General features: G+C 36.7%; 1 protein-coding gene across 7 annotated transcripts in view; it reads right to left on the bottom strand.

The window, feature by feature from the left end:
• The window catches only part of PHF3 (PHD finger protein 3), a 78,642-nt gene that overhangs the window by 39,450 nt on the left and 21,471 nt on the right, over positions 1-17,721 (bottom strand). For 5 of the 7 annotated variants that reach the window (XM_038394048.2, XM_043510420.1, XM_043510424.1 and 2 more), the window contains 2 exons: positions 10,686-10,847; positions 7,553-9,380 (listed from right to left, as the gene is read on the bottom strand). The exons of 1 other annotated variant lie outside the window; for it this stretch is intronic. In XM_038394048.2, the coding sequence (XP_038249976.1) occupies positions 7,553-9,380; positions 10,686-10,847 (1,990 nt within the window). Of the gene's footprint in view, positions 1-7,552; positions 9,381-10,685; positions 10,848-11,446; positions 11,603-17,721 lie in introns of all 7 variants that reach the window. One more of the 7 variants, XM_043510423.1, reaches the window with a different exon arrangement.

Here is a 17,721-nt window from a genome sequence, read left to right as displayed (position 1 = left end):
TATTCTCTAACTTTTCAATTATACTAATTTTAGACACCAATCCTGCAAGCAGAACTACGATGGCAAGATCAGGGCCTTAGGTGTTACATGTAACTAAAACAGCAAAAAAAATATTTCAGACAAATTTGATTTTCAAATTGATGTTTCTTTATTTTGTAAGCCTATCGATACCAACTTTAATAGTGTCCTTTTATTTTTTTGTATGGGCACATACATTGTAGTGTCAGAATCTTCATAGGAATGGCATCCGATGAAGTGAGCTGTAGCTCACGAGCATAAGCTTATGCTCAAATAAATTTGTTAGTCTCTAAGGTGCCACAAGTACTCCTTTTTCTTTTTTGTAGAATCTTCAGTGTGTACAGTATAGAACTCTGACACCTTGTGATTATGTATTACAACGCTATTTTTAAATTATACTATCATATACTACTTAAATAAATTTTCCAGTCATAGCTATACATGAGTAATATTTGTATACTCGAGCTCAATTAACAAATATAAATCATATCTTGTGTCATATGCTTGTTTTAAGTTCTGGTCACCACACTCATTCATTTAACTATTTAGGCACCAATTCTGAAAACTTATACATATGCTTAATTTTAAAAAGTGTTTGCAGGGTCTTAATCTCCCTCCTTGCCTACAGGGACATAGAACTTAATTTCTGATCTACTGTCATAATGATCTCTCAGAGAAAAGCCCTTATAGTGATGCATTATGTGTATAAATATTCTATTTCAGGGATGGCTAAACTTACCGACCCTTTGAACTGCATAGGACAATCTTCAGAAGTTCGAGAAAAGGACTGCAGCTACTGGGGCTGGGGACTTCAGGCCTGAGCCCTGGCAGCTATGCCCAATGGAGCTGAAGCCCTGAAACACATACACCCCACTGCCAGAGGAGACATGTGGGGGGAGGCACATGGGGTCCCATGCCCCCTGCCCGATTTTGGAAAGGGTTGCTGGCCCTGCTTGGTCACATGATGCTGCCGGGCTCAGCAAGCCTGGAGCTGTGGCCATGGGGAGAGACAGAGGCAAACAGAGGGGACCTGCAGGGAGAACTGCTGCTTTTGAGGCTGCCTCTCCCCATGGAGCTAAAGAAGCAGCCCCTCCCTGCAACTCCCAGCTGTTTGCTGCTGCCTCTCCACAGGGAGCTAACACCTGGAAGCTGCAGGGAGAGGACACAGAGTAAGGGAAGCATGACTCACTTGGGGAGGGCGAGGGCTGAACCTTTTAATTGTGCCTCCTCCCCGCTCTTAGCAGGCACCAGTTGTCTCTCACAGAAACCCCTATCCCCAACATCCTGACATAAGGCAGAATCCCTGGGCTTTCCCCCCCAGCACCCAAAGTCCGGTAGGCAGAGAATGGGGGGGATGAGAGGGGCTCTGCAAGCCACATTAACTGTAAAAGAGCATGATGCTCACAAGCCGCAGTTTGGCCACCCGTTCTATTTCTTTATGGATGGATGGATTATGTGTCTCATATCCCCTAACCTCAAAGTATCAATATAGTTTAAATATTATTTCCACACAGTAATGGATGCAATTGTTCTAAGTGAAAACTGTGTAATTTCACAAGGAAAAATTTAAAAGCCTAAATATTTTTCCAACTTCACAAGTAAACTAGACAGAAAACTAGTTTTCTGTACTGTTTTTGAAAAAAGCTATTAGAGGACTATTATGAGACCACATATATAGACTATTTACACAAAAGAAGTCACAGATAAGGCTGTTTGCTAAACCTTAATGTCTGAATTTTCTAATTGCCTTCCTGTGCAATCTTAAGATGTGTACTTATTTTAAGTTTGAAGTGAAGGGGAGGAAAATCCAACTAAAGCCCTGATCCTGCAATTTGTTACACACAGATAGACTGCTGCACATAATCCTACTTACTTCCATAGGGCTCTGCATGGGCACAGCAATCTGCCCAAACACATGCTGCAACATCAGATACCAAGTGCATTAACAGAGATTTAAAAAAGTAAATATAATATACAACAATCAAACCAAAGGAAATGAAAGTCATTAGAAAAAAAATTAAGAATTGAGAGATGCATTATTTTTAAAATCTAGCACTGATGTTACAATTTCATTACAATGATGATAACAGTTCTTCCAATCAAGGTTTTCCTTATGTAAAAACAACACACAGTAGATAATTTAATTTATTAACTAGGCATTTGGTGAGCCCTGATCCATTAAGGAAAAATTCAAGGGGGCCAGAAGAGAGGAAAGTTTGCAATGTTTCCCTTGTGAAGCTTCCCACAGATTTGTAATATATTGTTAGGATTTGCCGGCCTGTAAAAAAAAACGGAGTTCAAGCCCCAAAGCCTGTAGATCTTAGGCACTGGTGTAAAAGCCAGGGACACTGGAAACAATATAATTGAAGGGGGGAAGGGGGAGAGGATGGGAAGAATGCTGTGGAGGGTCTTATGTTTTCTGCAAGCACAGGGATGAATATAGGATTCTTTCTGTGTGCAGATTCCAGGATTTATTTGGCTCTACATAAAGAAGAAAAACAAAACTTTGTTTCTTATATAAATTGCAAGACATACAAACTACCTTCAGAAAAAAGTAAACTTGGAACTACTCTCCCTTTATTATTCCTCCTATTCTGCCAGTGCCATGAAAGTATATTCACTTGATCAAAATCCAGAAACCTACTCCATTTTAACAGCAGCATTTACAGAAAGTGGAAGGAAGAATTCCTCACATATAAATGCTGCAATCATACATAAAGATATGTTATTAACTGGGAGGGAACACCTTAACACTAATATAGGATTATTGTTGCAAAAATCAAACAAGTTAGGAAATCCAAAAAGCTATGGTTTCTCAATAACTAACTCAGACACATGGTGTACCCCCTATACATATTATGATATGTATTATTAAAAGAAATCCAACCTCACAGTTTACCCTGAGCAAGGAAAACAAATCGGAAATATGTGGTGGAAATGGGCAACTACATGGCAGAACACCATAACCAGCACTTCAGTTCCTGAAAAACTTCGTCTTTTATTTATAAAAAAATTCTAGCTGTTACACTGCAAAGATATCACTTTGAACAGAAACAATAAAATACAGTCAGCAGACAAAACGAAACAATAGTACTAATGCCAAAAGCTGTCCCCCCTCCACACTTCATAGATAAAGTAGATCCAAAGCATACTGCTATACCTTGGTTCCACTGAGGGTGGTGAGGTAAGAGGAAGAGACACCACGTATAGAAACTATGCCAAGAGGTTCTGGTGCCTGTAATTAGCCAGAAGATCTGCTAATAAAAAAGTCAACAGGCACAACCCCCAGCAGGAGAGAAACATGGGCTCCAATTGTTATTACTGATCCTGCTACAGTTTTCATGTCTATAAAGCTTATTCGCACTGAGGGAAAGGACTTCTGCTCTACATTCCAATCAACCACTTTTAGGTCCCCTGTGCAAAGTACATGTATTTTAGCTTTGCACATGGTAGTAGAATGACAGCATCTGTTCCTAAAAGATGAACTGTCCAATAATCTCAATATGGTACTGACCGTGAAGATGGACAATGTTAACTAGTTTATTACTGTTACAGTAGAACTTCAGAGTTACGAACACCAGAGTTACAAACTAACCGGTCAACCACACATCATTTGGAATTGGAAGTATGCCATCAGGAGGCAGCAGAGACCAAAAAAAAAGCAAATACAGTAGAGTACTGTGTTAAATGAAAACTACTAAAAAATAAAGGGAAAGTTTAAAAAAAAGTTTTCACGAGGTAAGGAAACTGTTTTTGTGCTTGTTTCTTTTAAGTTGGTTAAAAGCAGCATCTTTCTTCTGCATAGTAAAGTTGCAAAGCTGTATTAAGCCAATGTTCAGTTATAAACTTTTGAAAGAACCATAACGTTTTGTTCAAAGTTACTATCATGTCAGAGTTCCAAACAGTCTACATTCCTGAGTTATCCGTAACTCTGAGGATCTACTGTCTTGGACCAGACATATCCAGCTTAGCATACGACTGTGAGAGCCCTTATTACAATACCTCAAAATGTGATCCTTGTACATGAAAGATTCCCAAGTTAACAATAAAGAAGAAACCTCAACATCTGGCATTTTTTGATTTAACTGATTAAATACTGAAACCTTGGTTTTGCATCTGTAAGGGGGGGGCAATTTGAGTTTGCACAGTACGTTAAAATGAATTTTTTTCCAACCTTAATTCAAGTTGTATTTCATTAACATGAAACCAAACTTGCTAGTCATAAATTAGAAAGCTCTTGGCATACATTTTCCTAATTTGGGACTCCACTTCAGTTCCATTTCTTGTTTTTCATACTATCTACAACATAGCATTGACACGCAACATCTAACAATGTTTAGATAACTGTAAAAAGCAACACCATGAACTTAAAATCTAGTCAGTTTAAAAAAATGAGTTAAGTTCCTAACTGTTTTTTTTTCATTTCTCCCTTTTCCTGCGCGATAAGTCACACAAACAAGAGGGAAAACTGGTTAAACTAGCAGCTTTATACAGGGGAAATGGAGAAACTGAATAAACAAATGTCGTTAAATGCAAAGCAAATAATTTTTTTGGAGCTCTCTCAGTTTTAGTACTTGTGTGTGTTATACTTTTAACAATATTCAGTACAAATTTCAGAGAGGTACGGTTTTTAAGCTGCTGTCCCCTTTAAAAACATGTTAAATTATTGCTGCAGTAACAAGCACAAATAATGTAACACACTGTCCCTGCTTGGGAAGATATTATAGAGGAGTTTTGCTTCCTCTTCTATTCTATGCTTACACTAGTTTTTGAGATGAAAACTTTAAGGATGTATGTGAAAGTTAAACATACAAGTCCAAAATGAAGTAAAAAGTAAAAAACAAAAACGTAAATGCTCTAACAGTTTTGTTTTCCAGTTTATAAAAACAACTGAAAGTGAGAGACTTATAGCGTGTGTGTGCACGCGTGTGTGTGTAAAAACCACCAAACATGGACAACAATGGAAGCTTCCTCAATTCACCAATGTGCATCAATCCGTTCTGTATATTTGGGGAGGGATAGCTCAGTGGTTTGAGCATTGGCCTGCGAAACCCAGAGGTGTGCGTTCAATCCTTGAGGGGGCCATTTAGGGATCTGGGGCAAAAATTGGGGATTGTGCCTGCTTTGAGCAGGGGGTTGGACTAGATGATCTCCTGAGGTCCCTTCCAACCCTGATATTCTATGATCTTCGAGAAGGAGAGAGTGGTGCAATTCAAAGCCCATTTGATCCTGGACCTTTCTGCTAATACTGTTGAATGTGTCAATTTCTGCCAACTGTAGTAGCAGTTCAGAGATACAGAAATCTGTCCAAAAGAAATGGACTGACACCACAAAACTCATGACACTGAACAACTATCAGATGGTGACAACTCCTGTATGCTGCCAACCTGGATGGTGATTGAACTAGAGAATATATTATTTGTATGATGTAGCACCTAGAAACCTCCAAATAAAAATGGCTCCCCATTGCACTACACAATGTACACACAGTATATAAACATACTATCTAAAGAGATTAAATGTTTCCTATCCCAGTACAATTCCCCACGACATCCTATTCCTAGTTGTTTTAAACATTGTTGACTTTGATTTTAAACTGAAAGATCTGAATCAAAGTAGAAATGCACCAAATTCATTCCACTTTAACTGCCAGCCCCCACACTCCTCATTAGCGATCAGATTCTCTAGTCACAACTGAATTTCACCATCTTAATTTTAAAACTAAGTGTTTTGAAGGTCTCTTACTAACTAGACATTCAGAATAGGAAGAAAAATTTAAACATCCACGAAAAAGACAAGAAACATAGAAATGTTTCAATTCAGCATCAATTGAAGGGAAGCTGTCAAAATTTAGGCCAAAAATTTACATTTTTCATTAAAAATGTTTTACAGAAACATTTCAATTTATGTATTTAAAGCAATCTGATTAAGTTTAAACATTCCACTGAATTTTTTGAAATCCAAACACTTGCACCGTGTGCTAGTGAATAAGAACCTGATAATAAAGCAAAAGCGAAACTGAATAAAATCTATATTTGTTGTCCAAGCTGAGTAAAATGATAACGATAAACACAAAAAGCATAAATGGCAAAAAGGAGTCCAGATTATCCAAACAAAAATGTTTAGGCTATAATATTAATAGGAACAAGCTTTTTTAAAAAAAATACATTATGCATGACAGTATCCTTTTAATCAAGTATTCCACAATAATCTTAAAAACCTTACAGTATTATTTAGTTCTCTATATGCTGCATCTTCTTCACATGAATTACTAATTTTCAGGATTACTCTAGCTGCACTGTAAATATTAAAATACACATTTACTTCATGAATGTTGTGACAAGTAATCATGAAATTCTGGAACATGAAGGACACTTCTTGGATGCAAATGCTGAATCTATATATAGTATGGACCTTCGAATGCCTAAATACGATATAAATTTTAATCAACAAAATTACATGTTCCTTGTTTCAGTCAGAAAAATGGAGTTCTACAGTATTTGTAGAATAATAGGAATTTCTATAAAGTGAACAGATAAGGACTAATTAGACACTCATCTGATTGGTAGTGAAAGCACTTAATGCTCCATCTAGTTCAAAAGGTAGATAGGCAAAACTACTTTTAAAGTCAGGAACAATTCATAATTGTGGCAAAAATGTAAAAAGTGAGACAAAAGGACTCATTATTGAGCTAATACTTCTGTCTCATTAGAACATAATGCCTGGTTTCACTCCATCCACAACATGCTGAAAACGAACATTTTATTCAGTGAAAGGACGACACTTAGCATCAGATGTCATCCATTTTTTTAAGTGAGCTAAATACAGTTTCATGCATGCATGCATGCATGCAAGTCCCATAAAAAAATTGTGGCTTTGTCATTTTTTTAAATGTTTTCCTCTCTCACTATTGTATGAAAGACTCACAGAAAATGATATTGACTAATACACAAACAAACTAAAAGGAGAAAAAAATATTCTCCCTAATCTTTTAGGCATAGTAAACAGAGTTATTTATAACAATAAAACACTTTCAAACTATTATTTGATTTTTAAGTTGACTGCGACCCTTTTAACTTGCAGTGTAACATTCACTTTTACCAGTTTTCAGGCAAAATAACTATTACAAATCAATCTGAAACACTTAAGCCTTAGTTTGATGTTTTCCAAGATGGTGAGTTTTAAGATGTCTCTATCCTATCTATCATAGTTTAGCAGAATTACATATCCTGCTAAAGCAGAGCATTCATATAATAAAAAAGGATTTCTTCTAGTAATATTTCCTTTTGACCAAGTCAGCCTTTACTGTGCTATTTAGCTTGTTTTAAAAGTTGGAGTGAAAGGGTGCGGCGGTACACAGGTAGGAAATTCATAGTCTGACTGATACAGATTTCCATTAGAAAGGTTGTGCCTGCTTTTTTGTTTGATATGACAAAGATGAACTACATGAACAGCAGCAGAAACCTGAATGTAAAAAGAGCACTTTTATCTTTTGAAACCAACAAAAACACTGTGCATCCCAAACCACACACACCTGTTGCCATGCGGCTTTCTGCAAAAACCGCACTGCTTGGTGGGAACCCATACATATTTGCTTTCGCTTGGAGAAGTATGTTCTGAGCCTTCACGTTTTACAGTAGAAATGTTATCTGGAATGAACAAGGGAGGCTCATCAAGTGAAAGGCTTTTACTGCTTCTTCTCTGGCGAGGTTGAAGATTCTTCTCAATCTTTTTCAATTTAAGTTTTTCTTTTTCATCCTCCTTCAAATGTTCTAAACCTATGGGATCTTTTGTCTCTCTCTCTTCTTTTACATAACTATTTGTTTTAAGTGCAATTGCAAATTGATGTTTCTGTGTTTGTTTCTGATTTTGATGCAGCAAATGACCAGATGGTGAATGCACAGACACTGAGACAGGATGGAGGATTTCTTTTGAACAACCCTGGTGATTAAGAGACCTGTCACTCACATTCTGAACTGATGTCTTTTGCACCTGCATAGGTGTTTGGACACGTGATACTTTTTTCACCAACGTATGGGTCTGCTTCTTCACTGTGAACCCTATATCAAAGCTCTGTGCTTTCACATCTTTATCAGTTTGTTTTTTTCTAACTTTAACTGTTTTATGAAAATGCTGCCACCTCTCTTGCTCCTCTGCACTCCTTTTCAGACTTACTGAAGATGCACTGTGAAAACTTGAAACACTAACACCAACTCTTTTTTTTGCATGGCTTATTTGTTGTTTAGTTGCGAGTAATTTTCGTCCTACACTTGCAGTCAAATTTTGTTTAATCTGTACCATAGATTTAATGTGTTTGGACTTCACGGTTTTGGGACTTTTTGTTGAAATGCCATCATCATCCTGAAGCTTTGTTGCCTCACAGCCTTCCATTTTAATATAGCTGTCCTGCTGCTGTACATTTTGGCTTGGACAATCATGAATAATACTGCTTTCTAAAATATTACTTCCTGCTTCAGCAGAAATAGTACTTTTCAAGGCTGTTTTATGAAATTCTGTATTGTCCAAGTGTTTGCTAGGATTAACATTTTTATCGGCCTCTTTAGAATCATCTAAAGGCTCTGTTTTACAGTCTTTTAATGACACAACATTTTTACCAGCAGATTCCACAGTATTCGGTGGATCTAACCTACATTTTGTCTTCTCTTCTACAGATCTGGATAGAACTGAAGGAGTCTCATGGATGTCACTAGAATTCATACAAACTTTTGTAACAGATGAAATGGGAGTCATTCCACTTATCTTGCTTTGGTCATTTTCTTTAGGTTTCTCCTCTGTTTCCTTGATTTTGTAGTCAATCTTTTCTTCTGAAGATGCATCAGAACTTATTTCACCAACCACAGTTTCATCCACTTTATTTTTAATTATATCGATATTTAATTTATTAGCTTCACTATTTGCAGAGGTTATAAAATCCAGCCCACTTTTCATAACAGTCTCTGTTTTGCTTTCTGCTTCTTCAGTAGAAGAACAAGTGTCTGTTAAAAGAGAACCTCCTCTTAATTCACTGAATGTTTCATCCAATTTTCCTTGCTTGAAAGTTCCAGATTTTACTTCATCATTCTTTTCATGACAAGCAGACTGTTTTGAACTACTTGGAGAAGATGATGCTTCTTCAGTTTCCTCTGTCTGACCAGATAGTCTACTACTACGCCTAATCTCTTTAAGATGTTCTAGTTTCATTGGTGTACTAACTTCTTCCTGTTTAGTTTGACCCTTGTCTTGCAGTTTTGGTCCTCCCTTTTGGGCACATCCAGATTTTACAGCTGCTTTCTTGGTATTAGCAAGAGGTGCAATGTTTGAACGCTTGGCTATAGTACTTTGCCGCAAACTTCGTACTGGTTCTATTAAAGAGAAAAGAGAATCTCTTAGGTATATTTCATTCTTTTCCTGGCAAACATAAGATTAGACTACAGTGAAAATAAATTTACGAATCAACAAGATTTAAATTACAAAATGTTTAATTTACGAGATTAACTGACAAAATGTTAGATCATTAATTTTTTATTGAGTTCAAGAAACATTATTAAAATTTAAAAGAAATACAAAAGATTGGTATTTCAATTTGACATTGACACTGTTTGGACAAATGTAAATGGCCATGCAAGTTCTGGATAGCAAGCGAGAAACCAAAATTTCTTAAAACAAAAAGGTCATACTATCACTGAAATAGGAAGAGTATTTAATTTTCCTTTTAACTTCTGTATGAAGTATCATACAAATAAAGTTTTGGCACCTCATCACTTAAACAAAAACACAGTAGTTAAGCTTACATATAATTTTAGGATTCTTAAAGTAATCATCTGACATCCATTAAAGTTCATATTTGATATGAATTCTTATACTTTAGAAGTTAATCATCTGTAAAGCATGTTGAGATCTTTGGATGAATGACTTTTATACAAGATCAAACTATTATTAAGATATCAATCTTACTTAAAATCTACAAAAGCAAACAGCAAAAACATTGAAAATAAGAACTTATTGAATTTCAAATCAAATTTTTATATTTAAAAAAATTGTGAAAATTACTTTGTGTACATTATAAATCAGGCATTTCCAAATCTCATATGTAGTTTTAAAATGCAGTTCAATCTATAGGGCTTCAACTCTAATGTATTTTCTTATCTTCATCACCCTCCCACAGATAATACTTACATGAAATAATGTACTTCCAAAAATTCTAATAGAATTCTGCACTATATACACACACAGATCACGATATTGGTCAGAATGTCTAAAAAATTCCAATTTTGAAGTCAGTGGTTTACTTCATTGCTGTTTGAGTATATAAAATGGCTCCACTAATTAGTATCTTACCTCTTTACCTCGACCATAGGTCACATCTTTCTGACCTCTTTATGTGAGTCAGATTAATGGCACCATCACCTCCTTCACTAAAATTATGCCCTAAAACTGAGTTATTTGGAACCTTTAGCAATAGGTCCATTTTTCCAAAATCATTACATGTTTACAACATTAATGATGTTAAACAGCTCCGATGAAAAATAATTTCAAAATATTTGCATTATACTTCATATAACCAAGTGATTAACAACATTGACCTAAAGTTTAAAATAGAGAAAAAAAGTTGTAAAACCCCCAAATGTCCCCAGATATGCAAATCTTTGCATTATTTGCATGATCACCTTGTGCCATTAAACGTGGTGATTTTCTTGGTGACTTGACTGAAGTGTCATCCAATTGGTCTCTTAAATTCCTGTTGGGTAAAATTACGTCATCTTCATCAATGGTATCGTTACCACTTTCTTTAACTCCTTCTTCATCCATAATATCATCAAGACCAATAACTGAAAAAAATAAAAACAAAAAAGAGCCTAAAACTTAAAAGTATCTAGTTATAAGAGGTTGGGAAGAGTGGGGGCCAGAAAAGGGGGAAGGCCAGATTAAAAAAAAAAATAAAATAAAATAAAAAGCGGGGGTATTTGAAAACGAACAAAAATGAAAAATGAGGACGCGAGATAGAAAATTCTCATATGAGGCAGTTTCAGTGTAGAAAAAGCTATCACCCAAAGCTTATCATTTCTGAGGAGGTCCTTGTCAAAGAGTCATGCCACTTTCAGCGGACTCATTTATTTTATTTTATTTAAAAAAAAAAAAAAAACCATGGGAAAGTACCCAACCCTTATAGAATCAGCTGTCCCTTGCTGTCCATTCCCACCTAGAGTGAAAAAAAGGAGAACAGTACAAAGAGCTGATCCAAAAATGCAGAAAGTTTAAGCCACATTATTATTCTAGGGACACAGTTTTTAAATTTTAAATTCCCAATCACATGTATCTGCATCTGAGAGTCGCTAATGCCACTAGGAAGAGCACTGAGCACAGCATGCACTAGTCTTCCAGCCAGAGACTGAGAACATAGTCTGTCACATTCCTAGCCTCCACTAACCTGAGAAGGATCCCAGAGGTTGCTCCTGAATATAGGTTTCCTAAGAGGCAGTCAAGCCACTGTACCAGCCACTCTCCTCACTTTCTCTAAGTATGGTTCTGCAATGGTAGCCTCTCCTATCCCAAGATCCTATGTGTGATTAATGAATCCTGGTCCCTGTGGGATGCGAAATCTGTGAGATCAATCCAAGTGATTTTGCAGAACAAGTAGCAGGGTTTGACAAATACAGCACAGACTCCAGACAACTGATACAGCTGCCTGAACAGTAGAAAGCTATCGAGAAGTATTTCAAGGCAAACTAATTTATATGACAAATAGAATCTTAAAAAATTTCTGATAAATGGTTAAAAATGGTTATTTGAAACTGTGACATAACACAATATATTTGTCTTGAAAATCAGAGAAAGCAGTTGTTACAGGGACTTAAACAACCATTAAAATTTTTAGACTGTCCCATCAGAAAGTATCAACCGTCTTTTTTCAACTCTATGTTTCTGTAATATTCACAAGAAAAACACTGTTACTGAAGTCTGTGAAAGTTGTTCAGTATTGGAGTATCTTAAGAAAATACTCAAATACAAAAGGGATAAACTGCAAGATACTGATACAGCTAACTGAACAATGGTCAATAAACAAGCTTTAACAGCAGGCGGTTCCCCACCCTCAATTTTTCAACCATGAAGGGAGAAAAATTAATGTTTTAGCTAAATATCTGACAGTTTTTATACAGCCTGATTACACAGATTAACCCTGGTACAGTGCAAAGAATAAATGTGACTCTTGAGAAGATTTACACTTGAATTTCCTATTGGAACTTAATTCTGGACAATGGATAATCAAGCAGGAAGCTAGCAATAATAGTTTCTAGAACCAACAGTAATATACTTCTATTGGCTTTTATTCAATTTGTATTTTGACAACCTTTTGGCATTGCATTGTATGCCTAAGATTCCTGGAAGACATGTCTTTGTGCAAATCAGTGTCAGCTTTCAAATATAAATTCACAGACCCAACAATATTTTGACTCTGTTCAGTGAAGCTTTTTTATACACTTATGTATGCCACAAGACTGATAATGGTAGTCACATCCTGCTCATTTTAATTAATGTTATTCAAATACTTCTGCACTTGGTTTATAATAACGTACCCAATCACTTTCATATTAATCTTATATGTAAAGTATTCTCTCTCTCCCCCATGTGGAATTACCTTTCCTTCCCCAGATGAGATGATGAATGAGAACTGCTTGGTCAAATAACTTTGAAACATACTTTTGGAGTGCTTTTCAGAGCTTGCATTAAGATCCCAGGTTTCCTGATACTTGTGCTCAGGATGCATCATTTTCACAGAGTTAATGCCCTTCTCATTACTACATGCATCTGATGAAGTGAGCTGTAGCTCACAAAAGCTTATGCTCAAATAAATTTGTTAGTCTCTAAGGTGCCACAAGTCCTCCTTTTCTTTTTGCGGATACAGACTAACACGACTGCTACTCTGAATACAGGCAAAGGGAAATTTTCTGCTGCTGCTGAGAGATAGTAGAGATCCCCAACTGTAGCATAAGAACTAAAACTTCTTAACACAGACTCTGTGCTTTAATTTCCATCTTATAGGGGAATCAGCACCATAGAACCTTGTTAATTTCAAAAGCCACTTGAGCTGCAATGCAACTATTTTAACTGTCTGAGACTCGATGAGGAGCATTCAACACAGACTCCTGCTGGGAAAGTGATGAGAAAAAGTGGAAGAGTAGAAATGCATATTGGAAGGAAGGAAGGACCGACCTAAGAAAATGGCAAAAATAGCAACAAATAACAGAAATAAACTTTGGAAATATACAAAGAAACAAAAGGCTACAGTACAGATACAAACTGATAAGAGAAGAATTAAAGATGGAGAGATTAACAACAGAAAATAAGCAAGCAAGAGGAAGAAAGTAAAAATCACTGAAGAGAACACAAAAAAAAAGTTTTTTTTTCTATGTCTGAAAGAGAAGTGGGTTATACAGGGATGGGTAATTTGAACAAAAAGGAAAGATGAGGGGAAAAAATCTGAGTAAGATGTAAAATAGAACATACAGAAAGATATAATACCAGCAATAAATTTAATGTTTTAAATTCAGTAATCCAAAGTATTTTAAGAATTTTTAAAATTACAACAGTAGTGTATTAATGTCTCATATTAGTGGTTATTTGCGTCATACAGATGTAACTATTTATTTTTACTTACAACTTTTAAAAATCAATTTCTACAAAAGTAAAAAATTACAGCTATTATTAATTAATGGAATATTTCAAAAACCAAGACTTCCACAGTATCCTGGGGGACAGAATTACATTCGAAACTCTGAATTCAACTATAAAATGTACATATCTTCACTGGCTTATATTTTCAGTAAAATAATTCTCTCCTCCATTATATACAAAAAATTACTTAGCCCTGGTCTACACTGGGGGGGTTTGGGGGGGGAGGAGAATGAATCTAAGTTATGCAACTTCAGCTACGTGAATAATGTAGCTGAACTCAACGTACTTTGATCGACTTACCGTGGTGTCTTCACCACGGTGAGTTGACTGCTGCCGCTCCCCCATCGACTCTGCCTGTGCCTCTCGCGGCGCTGGAGTACAGGAGTCGACGGGAGAGCGCTCAGGGGTTGATTTATCGTGTCTAGACTAGACGCGATAAATCAATCCCCACTGAATCGATCGATGAACACCGAGAGTGAAGACATATCCTTGACTAAATGGAGATGGTTTACCTTTTGACACAGGAGACAAAGTAATTCCAAACTGTAGTTCCAAGCCAGTTTTCCTAAGGCTGCAGCTCTCCATAGCAGATTTGATTTTTTTCTTATCTCAGTTTGATTTTGGGGGGGAGGGGGAAGGGGAAGTTGGCCGATTATTAGGAACAAAACACCATTATTGCTGCTTTATACTGTTCTTGTCTGCTACCTCCATCTCTGTTAACTCATGGTAACAGCAGGAGCAAAAAATACCTAAGTGGCTCCAAGTTTGACTTCAACATATGCTATAAATGCTGCACAAGCAGCTGCACATTTTAACATTTCTACCATGTTGTATACTGTGATTTGATACAACAGGCCATCAACATAGAAGGTGGGAGATCTAATAGGGAAAGCAGCAATTATTGTACCATGTGCCTGTGCAAGCCTTAGAGTTAGATGAAAGATGTGTAAAGCAGGGAACGATATTCAAGTGAATAAAGCTTTCATTAACTTGAAGTTATGCAAATGAAAGTGGATCTTCCCATACGAGTGTTCCATTTCTTAGAATGGTCTCCTGCAATACCAAGATGCGAGGATCTGAATTAAGATTATTCTTTAATTGATAGAGGAAAAAAATCAGTTTTCCACAGATCTTCAAATTAAGTCACTACTTATATAATTTACACCAACAATCCAAATTCCATATATTTTATTAATTCATCCTCCACTGTTTTAAAGTATATTTGTTTAGATCAATAAGGATCTGTCTGTCAATACCCTGTAGACACACTCAATGAATAGTGCTAACAATGTCCCCCAGTCAATATTGCCAAAACTAAGGAAGAAAAAAACCTAAAAAACAAACAAACCATTTAGATCTCAAAACATCGGGTTGGACACTTGTTCCTCTCCTTCACCCAAAAAAGTATTAAATGAAAGATTTGCCATCTCCTTGCTCTCTCAGACCAGAAAATCTGAAGAGAAGGATCAAATTACCATCACTGTACAGCCAGACATTCAGAAGTAGCCGAAGTAATAATCCAGTATGGGACTTGATGGAGCACTGAATTCCCATTTAGAAAAGGCAGTTCTACAATATGGAAACTGACTTCATAATTGTCAATCATGGTAATCTGCTGTTCTGTCAAGTTTGGAAGTAGCAAACAAAGAACATCCTCCAGCAATTTCAAGTAAAAAAGTTAAAAATGTCAGAAGTAGAACTATTAAGCCAAATGGTACAAAGAAACTGAATGTATTACTGTATATTTTATTCTTAAAACAGAAGGCCTTCAAATGAGAGAACCACAGGAAGAACAAAAGACCATATGCCAAGGCAACATCAAATGAATTCAATTTTGTAGTGCTTCATGAATGTATGATACACACATCAAAGGAAACTGCCCTGAAATTTCTATGTTTCGTGTTTCTCCACCCACCAAGTTGTACTCCAAAAGAGTGAGCATCTAAACCTTCAAAAGGAGGTTCAATTAAAGTTGGAAAATAGGTCAATGGTCAACTAGAGATAGAAACGGGTGCAGCATAGCATCAAAATCCTCTATGTCCCAGACGTACTATCAATCAAAATCAATACAGCAGACATTTCCTCCATCATTTACTGTTGCAATCCAAATTTTTGACAACACTTAAAGCATTTTTGTTTTGCAAAGACATGAGAAAATTTAGGGAAAGAAAACTGATTAGAGGAATTGAGTCCACTAGTTAACCAAAGAACCAAACTAGTCTCAGAACCACCGTATTGGGGTGGGACATGAAGGTAAGGTTGCTTTTAATAGCAACAGCCAAATAGCGCTAAAATATCTAGCCAATGTGTTGCTTATAATAAAGGCAAACTTTAGTCAGAAACCATAAATACATTTCATCCAGTGGTTCAAAACAAGATTTAGTAAGGGCCCACAATACTAGATTATGTTTCCATTATACTCAATAGTCTTTGAAGTGATCCTCCTTTCACAATTGAGGATGAATCAGCTGGATAAAACGGGAAGGGGCTGGATGTACTGCACTCAGTACAGACTCTTTCACCTTCCAAATAGTGACCTTATGAAAAAAATCATCTAAGAAGAAGTCTTGAATATCTTTTGTAGTCTCTCCCCCTCTCTCTCTCTCATCTTCCTCTTCATGTACCATATATACCAGGTCCTTCCATGTTCCTAAAATCTTGCTTGGGAGGAGGTTTTTCTGAATTTCAGGAGGGAATCAACCAGCTCAAGAGTAACTATGTTTTAAGAAGCATGACCATTCAGGTTCCACGAAGTAAGCATTAGATACTTAAGGTGTGGGCAAGTCAAGGAGCTCTAGTGAATGAGGTCCTGAGAGACTGGAAGTATCCATGGTAGACATACTGATACGGGCACAGGCACTGGCAATATTAATGGAGACACAATCGAAAGAATAATAGGATGTCTTCTTCATGCCTATGGTTGTCAATACGAGAAGGAGAATTTAATTATCTTTCTGTTAGACTGAGTTATGAAATGGCATACACATGGAAGGAACCATCTCAATGCAATCTGCTCAAAAACTTGCTTGATTAGCTCTCATTTTCCCTCATCCAGTTTATAGTAGGTGAGCCAATCAGCAAGACTGTTGGTCTTACAGCAGGTATATATGGCAGGTATATATGGCGCAGACCCAAATGTAAAAAATCTTTCTAGCCTCTGTTTTGGCTTTCACTTTTTTCCTGTCTTGATGGTTGAGACAAGCCATTGTGCGCTGGTCACTCTCCATTTGAATGACTACAAAGGAGACTGAGCTATGGGATGGGAGTTCAGATTGGAATCTCTCAATAATGTTAGATTGCTGGAATATCTATAATACGTTTTCTCTTGAAGAGATGATGAGATAATCATTTCTAATGGACCTCTGAAAGTTCAGAGGAATTCCCAACAGATGATCCAATATCCTGTATCTGGTAGTTTCAATGCCTGATCAGGAAGTTCTGAAAGAGGCAGAAGTGGAGCATAGAGATTGTTCTACACAAACCACCATCACAATGAGCAGCAGAAGACACTGGTGTGCCGATACCTAAAGGGGTGAGAGGAACTGTTCAATAAAAGGCCTACATTTTGTTTTAATTTCTACTCGGGCAATATTATGAGACCATATTAATTTTGACTAGAACTCCCAGATGCAAGTGTTTCTGAGATGTAATAAGGGAACTCTTCTAACGGTCCACTATGCACTCAAAGTATTCCCCAGGAGCTTGATAGCGTAGAGCACATTGAAACCTGTCAACTTGCCTGACTTCACTTTCTCCAATAGCTAGTCTAGGTTACAGTACAGCTACATAGCCTCTCACACAGACTACCAAATCTGCCATCAGCTACAGGAACACTCAATGAATGGGGACTGGCAGAAAAACAATGCTTGGAAATGACAATGGTTGTTCCCAACTGCAAAGCATAGAAACTGCTGGTGCAAGATCACCTTTAGAATATGGTAAGCCTTCCTTGAGACCGATGAAGAAAAAGCAAGACCAGATGCATATCATTATCCCATTGACTCCTCACAGCATGATAGAACTTCACCC

The sequence above is a fragment of the Dermochelys coriacea genome, chromosome 3 (assembly GCF_009764565.3).
Source record: "Dermochelys coriacea isolate rDerCor1 chromosome 3, rDerCor1.pri.v4, whole genome shotgun sequence".
NCBI classification, from domain to species: domain Eukaryota; kingdom Metazoa; phylum Chordata; order Testudines; family Dermochelyidae; genus Dermochelys; species Dermochelys coriacea.
The sequence above is the reverse complement of the archived record's forward strand: the minus strand, read 5'-3'. Positions and strand labels throughout refer to the sequence as shown.